At 53.9% G+C, this 18,397-nt stretch overlaps 2 protein-coding genes across 2 annotated transcripts in view; one reads left to right on the top strand and one right to left on the bottom strand.

The window, feature by feature from the left end:
* SPEN (spen family transcriptional repressor) overlaps nt 1–11,345 on the top strand; it is a gene marked incomplete at its 5' end in the record, with an annotated part of 55,984 nt that extends 44,639 nt beyond the window's left edge. Inside the window, 6 exons of the mRNA XM_079545366.1 lie at nt 306–8,226; nt 8,767–9,180; nt 9,453–9,647; nt 9,835–9,993; nt 10,319–10,444; nt 10,979–11,345. Of these exons, the coding sequence (XP_079401492.1) occupies nt 306–8,226; nt 8,767–9,180; nt 9,453–9,647; nt 9,835–9,993; nt 10,319–10,444; nt 10,979–11,065 (8,902 nt within the window). The 3' untranslated portion in view covers nt 11,066–11,345. The remainder of the gene's footprint in view (nt 1–305; nt 8,227–8,766; nt 9,181–9,452; nt 9,648–9,834; nt 9,994–10,318; nt 10,445–10,978) is intronic.
* Nucleotides 11,346–12,503: 1,158 nt separating this feature from the next.
* ZBTB17 (zinc finger and BTB domain containing 17) lies at nt 12,504–18,375 on the bottom strand (the record flags this gene model as incomplete). The annotated part of the gene is made up of 15 exons (XM_079545549.1): nt 12,504–12,793; nt 12,880–12,969; nt 13,090–13,305; nt 13,386–13,516; nt 13,602–13,722; nt 13,823–13,939; nt 14,175–14,262; nt 14,364–14,664; nt 14,780–14,922; nt 15,000–15,238; nt 15,413–15,541; nt 15,624–15,812; nt 15,891–16,079; nt 16,163–16,372; nt 18,369–18,375. 15 exons carry the CDS (start codon nt 18,373–18,375, stop codon nt 12,504–12,506), a joined length of 2,460 nt encoding a protein of 819 aa, XP_079401675.1.
* Nucleotides 18,376–18,397: the final 22 nt, after the last annotated feature.

The following is an 18,397-nucleotide window of genomic DNA, read 5'->3' as shown; positions in this document are numbered from 1 at the left end:
TATCTTAATGTTATGAGGTACCTGAATTTGGCAAAACAGTGCAGAAAGGCTAATGAAAAGATACTTGGCAGAGCTGTCACTAAACGACCGATTTGCTAGCTGCATGCAGTATTTGAAGCTAACAAAGCATTTAATCATCTGTGTACTGATTACTGTTGTTAAATCTCTGTATGCAGCTGTGTGCAGTTACCTTAGTACACGTACAAATAAACTACTGTAAAATGGTTCACCTGCATGACAGAGGTGGTACTGCAGCACACTGGTTGAGAGGGAAAACTGATGGCGCTGTTTTTTCGTATTTTTAGCAGGGATGAAAGAAGAGGATCTTACGAATATGCCCCTGATCGTACTTACTACGAGACTGTTAGGACTCCTGGGACCTACCCTGAAGATCCTCGTCGAGAATACCCAGCTCGAGGCAGGGAATTTTATGCAGAATGGGATCCTTACCAAGGAGACTACTACGACCCACGGTACTACGATGACCCACGCGAGTACCGGGATTACAGAGGTGATCCATATGAGCAAGACATCAGGGAGTACAGCTACAGACAGCGGGAGAGAGAGAGGGAGAGGGAACGGTTTGAATCCGATCGCGACAGAGATCACGAGAGGAGGCCGATTGAACGTAGCCAGAGTCCCACGCACTCCAGGCGTCCGCAGAGTCCTGGAGCATCTCCCTCCCAATCAGAAAGGCTGCAGAGTGATTCAGAGAGGAGGATCTACAGCAGGTCATCGGATCGCAGTGGAAGTTGCAGCTCTCTGTCTCCTCCACGATACGACAAGCTTGACAAAGCCCGTGTGGAACGTTATGCAAAAAACGAAAAAACAGAGAAAGAGAGAGCTTTTGAGCAGGAGAGAGCTGACAAAGACAAACGCCTGGTGAGAAAGGAGAAGCCGGAAAAACTAGAAAAGGAGAAAACAGATAAGCAGAAACGAAAAGCAAAAATCCATTCACCCAGCTCTCAGTCTTCCGAAACTGATCAAGAGAACGAGAGAGAGCCCAGCCCTGAAAAATTAAAGGGCAATAGTAAACAGAGTAAGGAGAGAGGTGATAAGGAAGGGACAGCTAAAAACCGTCTAGAGCTGATGCCTTGTGTAGTGCTGACCCGAGTAAAAGAAAAGGAAGGGAAAGTTATTGATCAGCCTACTTTGGAGAAACTGAGAGCAAAGCTTGATAATGACACTATGAAGTCCCCGCTTCTTGAACAGAAAACACAAACATCTCAAGCTGAGCAAACAAAGTCTGATCAGTCTAAACTGGAGCCCGTCAGAACCAAGGTACAAAAGGAGAAAGCCCTTGCCAGTCACATAGAAGTGGTTGATAAAGAGGGAAAACTGAAACCCAAAAAGCACTTGAAGACAGAGCAGACTTCTGAGGGGGCAAATGCGGTAGATTTAGACAAGCTGGAGGCTCGTAAAAGACGTTTTGCTGATGCAAATCTGAAGCTTGACAGGCAAAAACTGGAAGCAAAAAGAGGCAGCCAAGATGAGGAGGACGCACGCGTAGCTTTGAAAAAACAACTTGATGCAACAGCTTCATCTAGAGAAGCTACAGTGTTAAGGGAAGGAGAATTGGAGAGAAAGCCCCTGAGGAAGGAGATGCTTAAAAGGGAATCTAAAAAAATGAGACTGGAAAGACTTATTCCTGGTACTAGTCCCAAAGAAATTCAGGAGACCCTTAATGTTGGTGGGATTGGCATGCGTCCCTCTCTAGATTTGCAGGCAAGGCTAATTGAGGCAGCTGACGAGCCAGTGGAAATTCAAGAGCTCCCTTCTAAAAAATTGAATCCAGTAAAATCCCAGCACAAACAAGCACAGTTACTAGATGATCATGGAACAGAGAGAGAAGATGCAAAGAAGAATTACTCTGGTCTTCCGGAAGACACACCTGACCATAAGCTTGGCCAAGAGAAACCACAGTCAACTGAAACGGAGGAGAAAATTGGCATTGACATTGACCACACGCAAAGTTATAGGAAGCAAATGGAGCAAAGTCGCAGGTTAAAACAGCAACTGGAAATGGAGATTGCAAAATCTGAGAAGTTTGGCAGTCCAAAGAAAGATGTAGATGAGTATGAAAGACGGAGCTTGGTCCATGAGGTGGGAAAACCTCCGCAAGACGTCACCGATGACTCTCCACCAAGTAAAAGGAAAAAGGCTGACCAGTTTGACTTCGAAATTAGCACTAAAAGAGAAAGAAACTACAGAAGTTCCCGTCAGGTGAGTGAAGACTCTGAAAGGACGTCGTGTTCGCCCAGTATCAGACAGTTCCCTTTCCACGAAGATGATGACACACTAGATTCTCCAAGGCTCGTACCGTTAAAGGAAACCAAAGAGTCACCTAAAATAGAAGAAAAAGGTCTTCCCTATTCCAACATGACAGTGAGGGAGGACTCCCTGAAATTCAATCCTTATGATTCCAGCAGAAGGGAGCAGATGGCAGAAATGGCGAAAATAAAACTGTCTGTCCTGAGTTCTGAAGATGACTCAAGTAGATGGGAAACACAAGTAAAGCAGGAGCCTGGTAGAGTTGATATTAGCTTTCCAAGCAGCATTGTGAAAAGAGATGGCATACGCAAGCGGTCTGTACGAGACCTGGAACCTGGGGAGGTGCCTTCAGATTCGGATGATGACAGTGAAAACAAACCCCATTCTCCAAAAGCCTCGTCTTTGCTAGAAGGTTCCAGGTTATCTTTTTTATTGAGGGACAGAGAAGAGAAATTACGTGAAAGGGAGGAAAGACTGTCGAGTTCTTTAGAACGGAACAAATTTTATTCTTTTGCATTGGACAAGACAATCACGCCAGACACAAAGGCCTTGCTTGAAAGGGCTAAATCCCTGTCTTCCTCCAGAGAAGAAAACTGGTCCTTTCTAGACTGGGATTCAAGATTCGCTAGTTTTAGAAATAATAAAGACAAAGAGAAGGTTGACTCAGCTCCTAGACCTATTCCGTCTTGGTATATGAAGAAGAAGAAAATCAGGACTGATTCAGAAGGTGGAAAACTGGATGATAAGAAAGAAGATCATAAAGAAGAAGAACAAGAGAGACAGGAACTGTTTGCTTCTCGTTTTTTGCACAGTTCGATCTTTGAACAGGACTCTAAACGCCTGCAGCACTTAGAGAGAAAGGATGATGATCTTGACTTCATTTCTGGTAGGTTGTACGGCAGACAGTCTTCCTCCGATGGGACTAACAGTGCAGCTGACTTGGTGCAAGAGCCAGTTGTTCTTTTCCACAGTAGATTTATTGAACTAACACGAATGCAGCAAAAAGAAAAAGAGAAAGATCAGAAACCAAAAGAAGTGGAAAAACAGGAAGATAAAGAGAGCCGACCTAAAACACCAGAAACAGTTCCTGATAGTAAAGAACCAGAGCATAAAACTTCCTCAGTAGCTGGTCCCTCCTCTGCTGCTGCCCTACCACAGGAACCACCACCAGTTGCTTCTGAGAAGGTAGTAGAAAAAATAATAGTGGAAACAACTTCTGTAAAGGAAGAAAAACCATCTGAGCCTGTTCCTACAGCAGAGGAACAAAAACCTTTTCCTGAACTTGCTGCTCCTGTCAAAGTGGAATCACCTGAGCAAACTGAACCCCCACCAGTCAGTGAAGCTAGTAAAGACGTTCCTGCAGCCGTGGCACCAGAGGAAGATGCAGTGGCAGCAGAACATCCTTCATACTTGGATACCAAACCTCCTACTCCCGGAGCTTCATTTTCCCAAGTGGACATCAGTGTAGATCCAGAACCTGAGAGTGCTCAACTGATTCCGCCTCCACCGAAACAAGTTCAGAAATGTGATGAGGCTGCAGAACCGAAGGAAGAAAATCCTCTGCCGCCTGCCAGCGCTGATGCTGGTGCAAGTCAGAAGGCTGAGGCAGCTGCTGAGGTCTTGCCTCCTGTTTCTGACAACGATATGGAAGTTGAACCTCCAGTTGTTGTAAAAGATAAAAAGTCTTACAAGAGTAAACGTTCCAAGACCCCTGTACAGTCAGCAGCAGCTAGCGTCACAGAAAAGCCCGTCACAAGGAAGAGTGAAAGAATTGATCGTGAAAAACTCAAAAGGTCGAGCTCTCCTCGAGGGGAAGTGCAGAAACTTTCTGAATTGAAAGTGGAAGCAGAGAAAGTTTCAAGGAATGCTGCTAAGTCCCCCAGTTCTGCCGCAGAGCCAGAAAACGTGGAGCCAAGCTTGCCCATAAGCCGAACGAGGCGCAGAAATGTCCGTTCAGTCTATGCTACCACAGGAGACAATGAGGGCCCGTCTCCAGTGAAGGACTTTGTGGAGGTCACTAGATCCACGAGGAAGAGAGGGGAAAAGGAACCGCAGGAAATGGTGACGGCCGTTCCTACGACACCGAGGAGAGGAAGACCTCCCAAAACCCGCCGTAAGCCGGAGGAGGACATCTCTCCTATAAAGACAGAGCCGGTACAACAAGACGTGGAGGAGACTGAAGCGAAGGAGGCTGCGGAAGCTCCTAAGCCTGTGGAGGGATGGAGGTCTCCTCGATCCCAGAAGCTGACACACAGTCACTCGTCTGCTGTGACAGGCCAGCAGGGGAAGAAAGGGAAGAGCGAACCAAAAGCTGATACCTCTGCTGAATGTGAGGATGCTGCTGAAAGAAGTGGTCAGGAATCAACTGTTAGTGACAACAGCAATAAGGCAAAAGCAAATGAGAAAGAGCTGGCAGCAAGCGAGCAGAAACGTGATAGGAAAGAAGTGGATGCGGAGAAAAATCAGCTAGAAATCTCCACCGTTGAGATGACAGAGAAGAAGCCAGTGCCAGAAAAGGTTACGAAATCCAAAAGGGGAAGGTACAAAAATACCAAAACTGTTGTAGATAAAGCATCAGTGTGTCTCAAAAATGTAGAAATACGCCTCAACGTCGATGAAGTCAAGGGCGCCTTGCGGCCAGCTGAGGAAGAAGCAGAGCCCATGGCGGTGTCACCAGCAAAAATCAAAAGCCCACAGAAAGAGGACATCCTGCCACCCCACTTTGCTAAGAATGAAGTTGAAGATTCATTCCAGGAGACAGAAAAAGAGGTGATGCGGGAGCCGAAGCAATCCCCCGAGGCTGCCCAATTAGCAAAGCAGATTGAGCTGGAGCAGGCTGTGGAGCATATTGCAAAACTCACCGAAACGCCTCCGTCAATTACTGCCTACAAGGAGCCGACAGCAGATGTGCATGAGGTTCGTCAGGAGGAGGAAGGAGACAAACCGGCCCATCAGGCGAGTGAAACGGAGCTGGCAGCAGCTATCGGATCCATCATCAATGATATTTCTGGGGAGACAGAAAGCTTTCCTGCACCCCCAACCTATCCCACTGAATCAGAAGCAGAAATCCCACCTGAGCCACTGGTGTTACCATCTCCTCGGGAGGAAATGGAGCCTGAAACTGATCAGGCAGTGAACAACATCCTTGAGGCGGAAGCTGCTGTCGAGGCCCCGGTGCAGCCGGTTGCCAGCTCTGCTCCACTGGCTGTGGAGACAGAGAGCAAGGACACGGAGGTCAGCTTCAGTGAGTCGTCCAACTCCGCCCAGGAGACGGAGACCCTGCAGGAGGCTGAAGTTGCACGGAAGGAAAAGGGCCGTCAGAAGGCCACAAGGCAGAGACGCAAAAGGAGCACGGGCAGGAAGGGCGACGTCGCTGAAGTCAATGCCTATGAGCCGGAGAGGGTCCAGAGCAGGTCTCCTCCTGCCAACGAGATAAAGGCAAAACCTGAAGACGCCCTGAAGGAGGAAAAGCAACCTAAAGCTGCCACTCAGGTGTCTGTAGAGCCAAGCGCTGCTGAAGGCAGCAAGGCTGCATCTGCAGACGTCATTGTGGATGTGCCCGAAGCCACTGCTGAGAGCAGTGCCTCTCCCAAAGGCCCTGCACCCGCTCCTCTGGACCTGCCAGCCCCGCTGGCTTCTGCCGACGAGGGGAGTCAGAGCAGCTTCAAGATACGGTCGCCCATTGAGAACACGCCCATCACACCACCCAGTGTCCCGAGCGCTGCCGTTCCCACCATTCCTTCGGCAGCCGTGGCCAAGCTGCCCGCCGCGGTGCCTGCCGCCATCGTCCCCCTTCATTCCGGCGCTGCCAAGGTTCCCGAGTGGATCGTAAGGCACGAGGAGCCCCGTGCCCGCTCCACGCCACCGCCTGCTCTCCCCCCTGACACAAAGGCCTCAGACATCGATACCAATTCGAGCACTTTGAGGAAGATACTCATGGAACCCAAGTACGTCTCGGCAACGAGCATAACCTCCACGCACGTAACGACAACGCACGTGGAGCCGGTGAGCGCGCCCCGCCTGGAGGAGGCCCCTCTGCACCCTGTTGTAGAGGCCATCAAACCAGTTTCGGAGGAGAAGCCGGCCGTGCCCATCACTAACGCTTTGGACCCGCCAGTGGCCGAAGCACCTGTTTTCAGCGAGAAGGAGAAGATAAGTAGCGTGATTGCCCCCAAAGCCACTTCTGTCATAAGCAGAATGCCCCACAGCGTCGACCTGGAGGAGGCTCCGAGGATAACCTTGGTGAAGCAGGCCCCCCAAACCCAGACGTGTCTTGTTAATGCCCCGTCACCTAAATTTAAGCAGAGGTCAAGCACAAATGACAACAGTAGGTTTCATCCAGGATCCATGTCCATCATTGAGGATCGGCCTGTAGAGACTGGCTCCAGCCCCGGGCTGCGGGTGAACACGTCGGAAGGCGTTGTGCTGCTGAGTTACTCGGGACAGAAGACGGAAGGCCCGCAGCGAATCAGTGCTAAGATCAGTCAGATCCCCCCGGCCAGTGCCGTTGACATTGAATTCCAGCAGTCCGTGTCTAAGTCTCAGATCAAACAGGAACCTATCACACCGTCGCAGCCGACGCCGAAAGGCTCTCAGTCCTCCACGGGCTACGGGACTGTTTCCACCCATTCTCCTTTGGTTCTGGGAACGCAGCCATACAATATGTCTCCCGTGATCTCCTCTGTCAAACAGGAGCGCGTTGCGTTGGAGAAGTCCGACTCAGCCCACCTGCCTGCCCAGCCTGCGGCCTCTCAGCCCGGCAAGGTTCTCACACAGACTGTCAACACTCCTCCCGTGCTTGTTGTGAACAAAAAACTGCCCGATCCGGCGGCTCTGAAAGTGGAGACCAAGACTCTGCAGCCTTCCAACTTGAGTCCCGGGGTCAGTCCTCACCACCCTTCCCTTTCTGGGAAGATGCATTCGGAAGCAAACCACGTCAGCTCGGGGCCCAGCACCCCAACCGACCGGGCTATTTCCCACCTGGCGGTCACCAAACAGGAGCCACACTCGCCGCGGACCAGCGGGCACTCGCCGTCACCGTTCCCGCGCACGTGTCATCCCGGCAGCACGTCATCGCCAGCTTTGTCGAGCAGCACCCCCGTCATGCTGGCACCGGGGATCCCCGTGCCTCAGTACATCTCCAGCATGCACCCCGAGCAGTCCGTCATCATGCCCCCGCACAGCGTCACACAGACTGTGTCCCTGGGCCACCTGTCCCAAGGGGAGGTGAGGATGAACACTCCTCCCCTCTCCGGAATTTCTTACAGCATCCGCCCCGAAGCTCTCCACTCCCCCAGAGCTGCTCTGCAGCCTCAGATAGAAATGAAACCTCAGCGATCCAGCACGCCCCAACCAGCGCCGATACGCGATATCGTCATGCCCCCTCTGTCCTCTCAGCATCCCCCCGAGGAGGAGATGCACTACCACCACACCACAGTGTGCAGGGGGCCGGCCCCCGTGCAGCCCGACGTGCTGGTGATGCAGCCGGATTACCGCATGCACCCCACCAGCATCAGGCTGGAGCAGTACAACGTGCCGCGGGACGTGCGGATGATCATGCATCCCCACATGGCTGCCGTGGGCGAGCACCACTCAGAAAGCAGGCAGTCCCGGACGCCTGAAGGGGCCGGAAAAACGCCGCCTGTTAGCAAGACCCCGCAGCCTGGCAAAGAGACACCAAAGTCCTCCGAAGGCAAGATGGCCCACTCTCCGCACAGCGAGCCCCGGCTGCTCAGCGTCCCTTCCGGCAGCCAGCTCCCTGGCCTGCCCCTGACGCAGCCGGTGGTGGTGCCGCACGGCGTGCAGATCATGCACCCCTCGGGCAGCTCCTTCCACGACTACCGCTCGGTGTATGGCGACATGAGGAATTACCACACTGCGGCACAGCTTGGCCACCCGCAGTTCCCCGGAGCGTCGCCCATCGGGCTGCCTTCCCGGAGCATGACCCCATCGCAGGTGAGAAGTGAGGCCGTTCCTCCTGCCTGAAATCATAAGTGTTTTGAGCTTACAGCGGCCTCGCTGCAGTTCTTTGCGATCGAGAGCTGAGCTCTGGGTTGTTCCAGCCCAGTTTAAGCTTGGTTTCCAAGCTCTGAGTTGTTCCAGCCCAATTTAAGCTTGGTTTCCAAAATCACAGAGCTGTTTTTGTTTGGGTGGTGGAAGTTAAACGTTGCTTACCGTTAACAGACACTAGAGAAACTTTATGTGTGGTGCAAAGCTTCCGTTGGTTTCTAGAGGCAGAGAGGTGTTGGGGAGAACAGTCAACATCAAGATATTGAACGGGGCAGATGGGCTCCTGTGTTGGGGCTGAGGGTGGCCCTGTGAATCTGGGCAGCGGAGCGGGGCCTGCGGAGGTGGCTGCTGCAGCAGCATGGAGACACGTTCAAGTTAGGCTGCCCCAGACTGATGGTGTCCCAGTGGCCTCGTTGGTGCATTAGCGAGCTCTGATATGCCCGTGCTCTAAAGTTTTTCCTTTTTCCCCCATTGCCTGCTTCCCAGGGTCTCCCAGAGGGTGAACACTCGCACCCCAGCCAGCCCGGACGCAGCAAGACTCCCCAGATCTCTCAGGATCCCAAGGGCCCACCGGCATCAGGACCCGAACAGAGCCACCACCCCACTGTAAATAGGCATGCAGCACAGATAGACCCTCATGTCCACCTTCAGAGGGCACAAGCGGACACGGGCCAGACCTCCTACCCTTCGCCTGTTGCCATTTCCATGAAACAGGAGCTTCCGTCACCGCACCAAGCTCAGGCAGTTCCCAAGCAATCACTGTTCATCCCAACAACCTCGGGCCCTGGGGCGCCGCCAGGGCTGCCCCTCAACCGCCCCGAGCCCCAGGCTGCTCTGAAACAGGAGCCATCTCCTCACCCTGTGTCACAGAGACCTGTGGATATGGTTCAGCTTCTCACGGTAAGCACCTTGCTGTCGTCTTCAGGCCAGGAGCCTCGTGCTGCTTGCTTTCTGCTGGGAGAGATGCGATCAGGAGATGGGTTCTGCCTGTCTCCTCCCATGTGCAGCGCCAGAGTCTAACACTCCCATGGAAGTATTAGAGGGAAGCGTGAGAGAACTCAGTTCAGATGGGATTTCCATCGCAATTCAGACCCCTCTTTAGGAGAGAGAAGCGCTTCTCGCAAGTTCACTTTCTTCATCCGTCTTAAGGTTTCTTCTCCCTCTCCCTACAGAAATACCCGATCGTGTGGCAGGGCCTCTTGGCTCTAAAAAACGACACGGCCGCCGTTCAGCTCCACTTTGTGTCTGGAAACAACGTGCTGGCACACCGCTCCCTGCCTGCCCCCGAGGGGGGGCCGCCGCTGCGCATCGCTCAGCGCATGCGGCTCGAGGCCTCGCAGCTGGAGGGCGTCGCACGCAGGATGATGGTATGGGCTGCAGCCTTCGCTCTCACCTCGCTCGGTTGGCATTTCTGTAAGGTTCTGGGAGCTCCTTCCTTTGGCACGTCGGGAGGAGTGGGTGTTTCCAGCTGGGAGAGCAGAGCGTTGAAGTCAGCCAGCAGCAGGCCTGTTCCAAGCGAACGTTTGACTTGAGTTTGGTTGATTTTCTTTCCAGGTGGAGAGCGATTACTGCCTGCTCCTGGCCTTGCCTTGTGGACGAGACCAGGAAGATGTTGTGAATCAGACTGAGTCACTGAAGGCTGCTTTCATCAGCTACCTGCAGGCTAAACAAGCAGCAGGAATCATCAACGTTCCCAACCCTGGCTCTAATCAGGTACGGGCAAGGAGAGCGGGGTAACTTTGCAGACGAAAGCTGTGTGTAGATAATGGCCCTGCTTCACTCGGGGTTGTAGTTGAGGCCCTTCATTGAATCACTGAAACAACCCCCATTCACTGCTGCTGCTCAGAGCAGAGCCCCAAACTGTGGTTTTGTTCTTTACAGCCCTAGGCTGAAAAGAGAGCAAAGCCGTTTTTCATCTCTTCCTCACCGTAGCTGAGAACATTTGGTTTCGAAACTCTGGTTTCAAGACAAGAAGGGGGGGATTGGGATTGTCACTCAGTGCACTGCTGTCTCACTGCACTCCCTCTCTCCCCAACAGCCTGCCTACGTTCTGCAGATCTTCCCACCCTGTGAGTTCTCAGAAAGCCACCTGTCCCGCCTGGCCCCCGACCTCCTCGCCAGCATCTCCAACATCTCTCCTCACCTGATGATCGTCATTGCGTCGGTATGAGCCGTTTACTGCTTACTGACTCTTTTTTGTTTTTGTTTTGTTTTTGTTTTTTTTCCAAGGCCCTGCAGCAAAAAAAAAAAAAAAAAAAAAAAAAAAAAAAAACCAACAAAAAAAAAAACCTCAAAAAAAAAATACAAAAAAAACCCCCAAAAAACAAAAACAACAAAAAAAAAAAAAACAACACAAAACCCCCCCACAAAAAGACACACAAAAAAAAATTAAAAATAAATAAAAAGAGAGAGAGAGAGAGAAAGTAAAGAAACAAGAAAATGCTGCCAGCCTACCAGCCTCCTGCCCTAACAGGCCTCGATCAAACTGTTGCTGGGTAGTGGTTCTGCTACCTTGTATGTTTACATATTGCTTTAGCTTATGGACAACTGATGCACTCAACAGGCGGACTGGTATTGGGTTTCCGTGCCTCCTTTTGGGGAAAATAAAGGACGGCTATTTTTTTTAACAAAAAGAAAATAAATAAAAAAGAACCTGAACTGCCTTTGCACTAAATTAGTGACTCGGACCTTTGCACAGTTGGAGACATGCTGTGACGCTCTGGATGTCTTGACACACACGAACGCGCGCCGTGGACTAAACGCAGGACCTGGGAACTTCTGCTGAATTCTGTGGGTCAAGGATCATTTCACACATTATCTTTTGTTGTTGTTGTTGTTGGTTTTTTTCGTTGTTTCGTTTTGGTTTGTTTTGTTTTTTTTTCCTGGATGTGAACCTTCCTCTCCTCCACCCACCCCTGCTGCAGCCGTCTTCTCTTCATCTGGGATGTACAGTTTACACTGAAAAAAGAAAAAAAAAAAAGAGGAAAAAAAAAAAAAAAAAGAGAAAAAAAAAAAGCAAAACAAAAGGGAGAGCTATTTTCCTTCCTGGTGGGATATGCAGAACTCAGTGGGTGTGTGTATATATAAATATATATATAATATATATAAATATATATAATACTGACTTTAAAAAGAAAAAAAAAAAAATCAAATCCCCACAACATACATTTTTTTTTAATCTGTGCCAAAAATGTGTTTTCAGAGAAAATCTTATTTTCATACTCAGACTTTGTATTGTCACTCATTTGTAAGTGCGCTTCATTTAAACATGCCCCCCTCCCTCGTCTCATGAGCTGTGGAAGTGTTATACACTTGTACAAAGACTTTTTACCCCCTTCTCCCTTCACCTCCCCTAACACTTATTAATTTATGGAACTGTTTTTCTCAGCGCAGTTTTGTTTTGTGTGTCCATTGGATTACAAACTTTATTAAAAAATACAAAACACCTCGCGCCGCTGTGCTCCTGCTGCGCCGGGGGGCGGGCAGGGCCTTCCTCACTGCTGCTCCTGGCCTGCCCGCGTTGTTCAAGCACTCGGCTGCAGGGGGCTGCAGCCACCGCCGTCGTAGAAATGGGCATTTCCAGCTTGGATGAGAACAAATCCTCCGCGCCCCGAGCGCTTCTGCACCGGATGCAGCCCAGCACCGTTGTGCCTCTGTCGCTTCGGAAGCTGCTGTGCTGAATGCTTCAGACCCGCAGCCACGTCGGGGTGGTTTTGCTGTTTCCTCCCCGCAGCCTGCAGTGGGTGCAGCACGCTGCTCCCTGGGCACTCGGCGGCGTCATCCCTGGTGCAGGGCTGTTTTTGGATGGGGAGAGCCGGCCCCCATCCCCATCTGCCTCTGGGCAGAGCGAACCCCTCAGCCCCAACCTCATCAGCCCCACGGATGCGGGGTGCAGGGAAGGGCTGCTCCACGCATCTGCCTCTATTATTCCACACCCTTGCTGGCCCTCTTTCCCCTGAGCAGCAGGAAGAGATGGGAAGGGGCCTCGGGGCCCCTTGTGCTGCCCCAGCCCTGAGCAGGGGGGAGCATCCAGCCGCACTCATAGCACGTATTGCAGGACCTCCCTCCCTACCCCTGCAGCACCTGTGTGAGGCAGTGGGCTCCAGCACATGCTTTAGAAAATATTGCCATTTATTCCTTCTCTTTCTCTCCTTCCAGAAATACACTTTTTACACCATTTCCAAGCAGCTGACTTTAAATAAAGGCGAGGGGGTGCAGGTGGGTCATTCAGCAGGTGCCTGGCCCTCCCCAGCGAGGGGCACCGGGGCCAGGGGGGCGGCGGGGGCCTCTTGGGGGCTGTCGCGGGCACGGAAAAGCAGCTCGGTGGCCGGGATGACCTGCTCCGTCTGCCAGGTGGCAGCAGCGGCCCCGTACTGCTGGTAAAAGTCCGTGTCGGCCTGGAACATGACGAGCGCCTGGGCCGTGTGGATGCGGACGTGCTGCGCCAGGCTGCTGGCATCCAGGAATTTCTCCCCGCAGGAATCGCAGGCGTAAAGGATCTGAGTGTTGGGGTCTGCAAGGGCAGAGGGGAGGCCCGGGATGTGGCAGCAGCGGGGTGGGAGCCAGGTGAGCGCGAGGCCGGCCCCCTCCCCTCCTCACCTGCTTCCTGCACTTGTTTCACCGCTTTGGTGATCTCTGCTTTAAGCGCTTCGGTCTCATCTGCCGTCACAGCGGCCGCCACGGGGACCACTGGAAGAAAGGAGAGAGAAGCGATACTGAGGGCGCCGCGAGGACACGAGGCCAGGCGAGACTCAGCCCGAGGGATCCGACCCACGGCAAAGTGCCCCGCGGCCACGGCCCAGGGCTCACCCGTGAGCTGTGTGACAGCGGTGGCAGCCAGCGCCTCGGTGGCCAGCGTCACCATGTCGTCTGAGGCCACCGTGACGATGTTGAGCTCACTGCCATCTTCTGGCTCCAGGATCTTCATGCCTGCCTTGCCCTGGTGCACCGTCTTGACGTGGGAGCGCAGGTTGTCCACCCGGTTGAAGCCACGGCCGCATTTGTCACAGAGGAACGGCTTCTCCCCTGGGGACGAGAGGGGAAGCAGGAGGTTAACTGTGGGTTCAGGCACACGGGGCAGCGCGGGGAGCGCTGGGGGCACTCACCGGTGTGGATGATGATGTGTTTGGAGAGGTCACCCACGTTGACGAAGGCTTTGTTGCAGACAGTGCACTTGTGAGGTCGGATGTTGTCGTGGTGCCGGATGTGGTTGGCCAGCTGGCTTGACTGCACGAACCTGAAGGGGAATCAGGGACGAGGACACAGTGGTGGCACTGCCCAGCAGCACGGTGTGCAATAACAGCACCACGGAGGACGCTCACCTCTTGCCACAGCGCTCGCAGACATAGGGCTTCTCCCCCGTGTGCTGGCGCACGTGGGCGATGAGGGAGCTGGCTTGGGTGAACGCCTTCCCACAGATGAGGCACTGGCACGGCTTCTCTCCTGGGGAGGCAGCAGGAGGGCTCAGCCCCACGGGGATCAACGTGGAACCCCCCTCAGCCCTCCAGGGAAAGGCAGTGTGGAGGCTGAGCTGCGTTCCTACCCGTGTGGATGCGGACGTGCCGCTGCAGCGCCCCAGGGTCAGCAAACTGCCGCTGGCAGTGCACACAGACGTAGGGCTTCTCCCCGCTGTGGATCCGGAGGTGCCGCTTCAGGTTGCCTGCGTGCAGCTGCATCTCAGACAGCAGCACGGGGACACCGGAGCGCCCCCATCCCTCCCTGTGCCGCATGCAGCAGGAACCCTGCAACAGCTTGGGGAGATGGGAGGGAACCTCTGTCCCGCAGATCAGCTCCTTTCAGGAGCGGCCCCAGAGTGCGAGGTGGGGGTTTAAACCCTTCTCTGTTCCCCACGGACAGTGGATACCCTGCTCGGGGAGCTCCCCATCCCATGCTACCTGAGGTGGTGAACTGCTTGCCGCACTCCCGACACTTCAGGGGCCCATCCGCAATGTGAATCTTCAAGTGAGCTTTCAAGTTCCCCACCTGGGGACAAACATCGGGATGCAGAGAGCTCCCCCCCATCCCCAGCAGCCCCCCATGGTGGGCACTGAGCCGTGACTGCTCCAGCCCCTCCTCCAGCTCACCTGGTTGAATTTCTTGTCACAGTGGGGACACTTGTGCTCCTTGTCGGTGTCGTGGGTCTCCAGGTGCCGCATTTTGGAGGTGGGGTCAGAGAAGGAGCGCCCGCAGTAGTCGCACTGGTAGGGCTTCTCCCCACTGTGCACCAGTTGGTGCCTCTTGAGGTTGCCCGAGGTGGTGAAGAGCTTCCCGCAGTCGTCGCAGCGGTACTTGGCCTCCCCCGTGTGCCGCTTCTTGTGCAGGTTCAGCAGGCTGATGAGGCGGTAGCTCTTCCCACACTCCTCACAGCCATAGGGCTTCAGCGGGCTGCAAGGCACGCGGGGCTGGCAGGTGAGGGAAGCAGCACAGCGAGTCCCCGCCGACCTCCGACTCCGCTGCCGCCATCACAGCTCCAAGAGCCGGGTGGCAGCTGTCGCCGTACCTGTGCGTCTTCTCGTGGGCTTTGCACGCAGCCGGGTCTGAGAAGGCTTTATTGCACTCCCTGCAGGAGAAGGGTTTCTCGCCGGTGTGGATGCGGATGTGCCGCTTGAAGTTCCCAGTGTGGGTGAACTCCTTCCCGCAGTCCTGCGGGCAGAGAGATGCGCGGTGATGCCGGGGGCAGCGAGGAACGGGAGCCCTGCCGTGGCTGCGGCCGCCCTCACCTCACACTTGTGTGTGACGGAGCCGTAGGCTTTCGACTCGGTCCTGTCGCTGTAAGAACCCGAACGCAGCAGCCGCGTTTCGCCTGAGTTCTCCTGTCCGGAGTCAGTGCTCCCTGATTCGTTATCATCAGCATTTTCTCTGCTTTCTAATTTGGGTTGTGCTGCCTTGGGAATTTTAGCCTCCTCTTCTTCCTCCGCCATCGCCTCCCCCTCTTTCTCCTTCCCTTCCAGCTCCATCTCTGCATGCATTCAAAAAACAGGGACACGAAGGATCGAGAGCAGCATCAGAGACACAAAACCCATCTGCACTTCCTAACTCTAACCCCAAATTTAAGCTGATGCACCTTAGACCCTGCCCCACTCCCAGGAAGGGAAAACAGCAAAGTCCCCGTGCTGTGCTCACCACAACGCACCTCTTGCCTCAGCGCTGGGAGCATCGCTGCCCTTCTCCCTGGGGCTGCTGTTGCCCACCTCGCTCTCTGCTGGCTGCAGGCGGCTGGGGGACGTGGCAGCAGGGCCGGCTTCGGCAGCACTGTCCACACCTACGAGCAGCAGAGAGTCTCAGCCACGCTCAAGAAGTAATGGGCAGCAGGACAGGGCATCTGGGGGGAGTTCAGAGCTCACCTCCTGCCTGCTGACTTTCTGCAGGGCCCTCTTTGGCATCCGGTTGCTCTGCTGGCTCCTTGGGCTGTGTTGCTGCGGCCGCTGGCGCCTCTTCCTTCCCCTCTGGGTTGGGAGGATCTTTTGGTTTGTCAGAATCACCTTGCGTTACTGCTGCCGCTGTTTTGCCCTCAACAATCACCTTCTCAACCCCTGCAAAGGAAGACAACTACGCCATCAGGCCTCTGCGGCTTGCTGGATGAGGCGAAACAAAACAAGAAAGCTACGTACCGAGCTCAGTGAGGAGCTCCCGGCTCTCTACAGGGCTTTCTGCCAGCACCGTGAGGGATTTGAGTGCATTGCAAGCGTTGACGATCTCCCGCATCTGGAGGAACCCTGCCACAGCCAGCACATCTTCCACATTGTCAGGGTTCAGGCTCAGCTTGGCCGTGTACATGAACTCCAAAACCTGCCCCAGCCCTGCAAAAGGCACAGCACACGCTGCGAGCTCCCACCTGTGCCACCCATCCGGCTGTGGGATTTGCAGAAGCCTTGGATCCTACCTGCCACGTTGCTGATGTCGAGGTGCACCACGTCCTCCTTCTGGTCCACAAAGAGCATCCTGAAATACTCACTGCATGCCGCCAGCACGGCTTTGTGGGCCTTGAAGTTGATGCCATCCACCACGAAGGTGCAGTCGCACAGCAAGCCCAGCTGCCGCAGCTGGTTCAGCTGCTCCAAAACCTGCCTGCTGTGCTGAGGGAAATCCATGGCTGTGGGCAGAAAGCAGAGCTGTAGTGAGGTGGTGCTAAAAGCCCAAAGGGGCGGGAATGGGGCAGAGCACGAAGCCAGGAATCCCAAGAAGCGGAAGGCGGAGGGTCAGCAGACCGAGGGAGGTGGGAGCACTGCAGACATCTGCAGGCAGTGGGAGCTCACGTACTCGGTCAGGGCTGGGCAGGCCAGTTCAACTGGGGCAGCTGCTGCAAGCCACAAACGTGTTCCTTCAGCTGCTGAGCACAGGACGGGCGTGCAGTGCGACAAGGGAGCCTCCTCCTGTCTGCAGTGGGTCGCAGCAATGAGCTCCTGACGGTCTTCTGCCTTGCTCTGCAGCCTTGGGTCTCCCTTGACAGCAATCACCCCTTGGAGAGGAGCAGCCAAAAGAAACCTGCAGGAAGGAGGAGTTAGGGGCTTCGTTTGCTCAGCTGAGAAGACAGAAAGATAGAGGCTGGAAAGGAACCATTAGGAGAACCACACAAGTTTGCTCTCCTCTGAGCAAAGATGCTCTCTGTGTCTCCTTCCCCTGCCCGTCCCAAAACACAGGATGATTTTCAACCAAACAGCAACAAATCACCTGCCCCCAAACACATCTATCAACAGCCAGAAATAGCAATACTTGCGTCAAGATCTATCTAAACCCTCATATATATGTATAGATATATATATATGTGTAAGACTCAGTGAAGTTTGCAAGGGAAACTTTGCTTCCCTAGAGAAAGAGCACTTTCCCAGCAGCACAAGCAATGCTGCCTTATGTACTTAGAAAGCTCTGAGCCGCATGCAAACACAAAAGGATAGGATGGGAGCAGAAGAAAAAAAGGAATGCAGTCAGGACTGCTAAAGAAAGCAGCTGACATGGACACAAACCCTTTTCTATTGGTGCTGTGACACACGAAGATGTATCAAAGCCCCATGCCTGAGCTCAGCTCCGTGCCTGAAAAGCAGTGATAAAAGAGGAGTGGTCCTTGGTTGCAACCGTGTGCCGCAGAGAGATCTCAGGAACAGAATTGGGAACCATAGAATCACAGAATGGCCTGGGTTGAAAAGGACCACGATGATCATCTAGTTTCAACCCCTCTGCTATGCGCAGGGTCGCCAACCACCACACCAGGCACTATGGCACTATGAGGAATGAGAAGTTTGTGGCTCTCCTCCAAAATCTGCCCCTCCCTGGTGCTGAAGTCAGACTCTACGCAGCCCTCCAGGGAGAAACGCACTGCAAACCCCCTGTTTTAAACTACAAAACTCACTGCTTCAGAGCTTGTGCAAAACCCACAGCGGTTTCTTGCTGCTTTTTTTCCTACCCCACACCGAGGTGCTGTGACCTCCATGCAGACAACGCGCAGCCAGAAGCAGACACCCCCCGATTCCACCTTGTCAGAAGGGCGTGGGTGCTGCTTTCCCTTCCCATCTCTCCCTGACGCAGCTGACAAGCTCCTCATTACCCAGTCCGCCACAGAGATGGAAAGCTCTGCTACCAGAGCACCTGCACACACAGCAAGAGCCACAGCCAGGTCCCAGGGTGCAGCCCACACAAGTGTGCTCCCAGGGTATGAAACTGGGGGGAGAAACGGAGGGAAAGCCAAGGGAGCAAGAGATGCTCAGCAACAGGAGATGTAAAGCAAAGGTTTTATGCCTTCTTTCCTCCTTCAATGCCCAGACGTTCTCACTGTGAGGGCTGGCAGCTCTCCCGTTTATTAACAAGGGCTCGTGCAACGCAGTGGAGCAGAGAAACCTTTTTTTTTTTTTTTTTTTTTTTTTGTTAAATTCCTGAGGGGCTCAGAGGTGCCCTCAGCTCTGGAGCCGGACGGGCAGCAGTCAGGCTCAGCGCAGGGCCTCACCTCAGAGCTGGGTTCAACGCAAAGGGGGACTGCACCCCAAAACCAAGGCCTCCTCCTAAGCCTGCCCCCAGGCCTCTACTAAGAGTCTCTTAGCCTCCTAGCGAGCCTCCTCCCAGCCTCCCAGGCTCTCCCCCACCACCCTCGGCCCTACCTGCCATGCCGGGCCCGCTGGCAGCCTCA

Source organism: Tetrao urogallus (genome assembly GCF_951394365.1).
Source record: "Tetrao urogallus genome assembly, chromosome: 21".
Classification (NCBI taxonomy): Eukaryota; Metazoa; Chordata; class Aves; order Galliformes; family Phasianidae; genus Tetrao; species Tetrao urogallus.
This window is presented reverse-complemented; position numbering and strand designations above follow the sequence as displayed.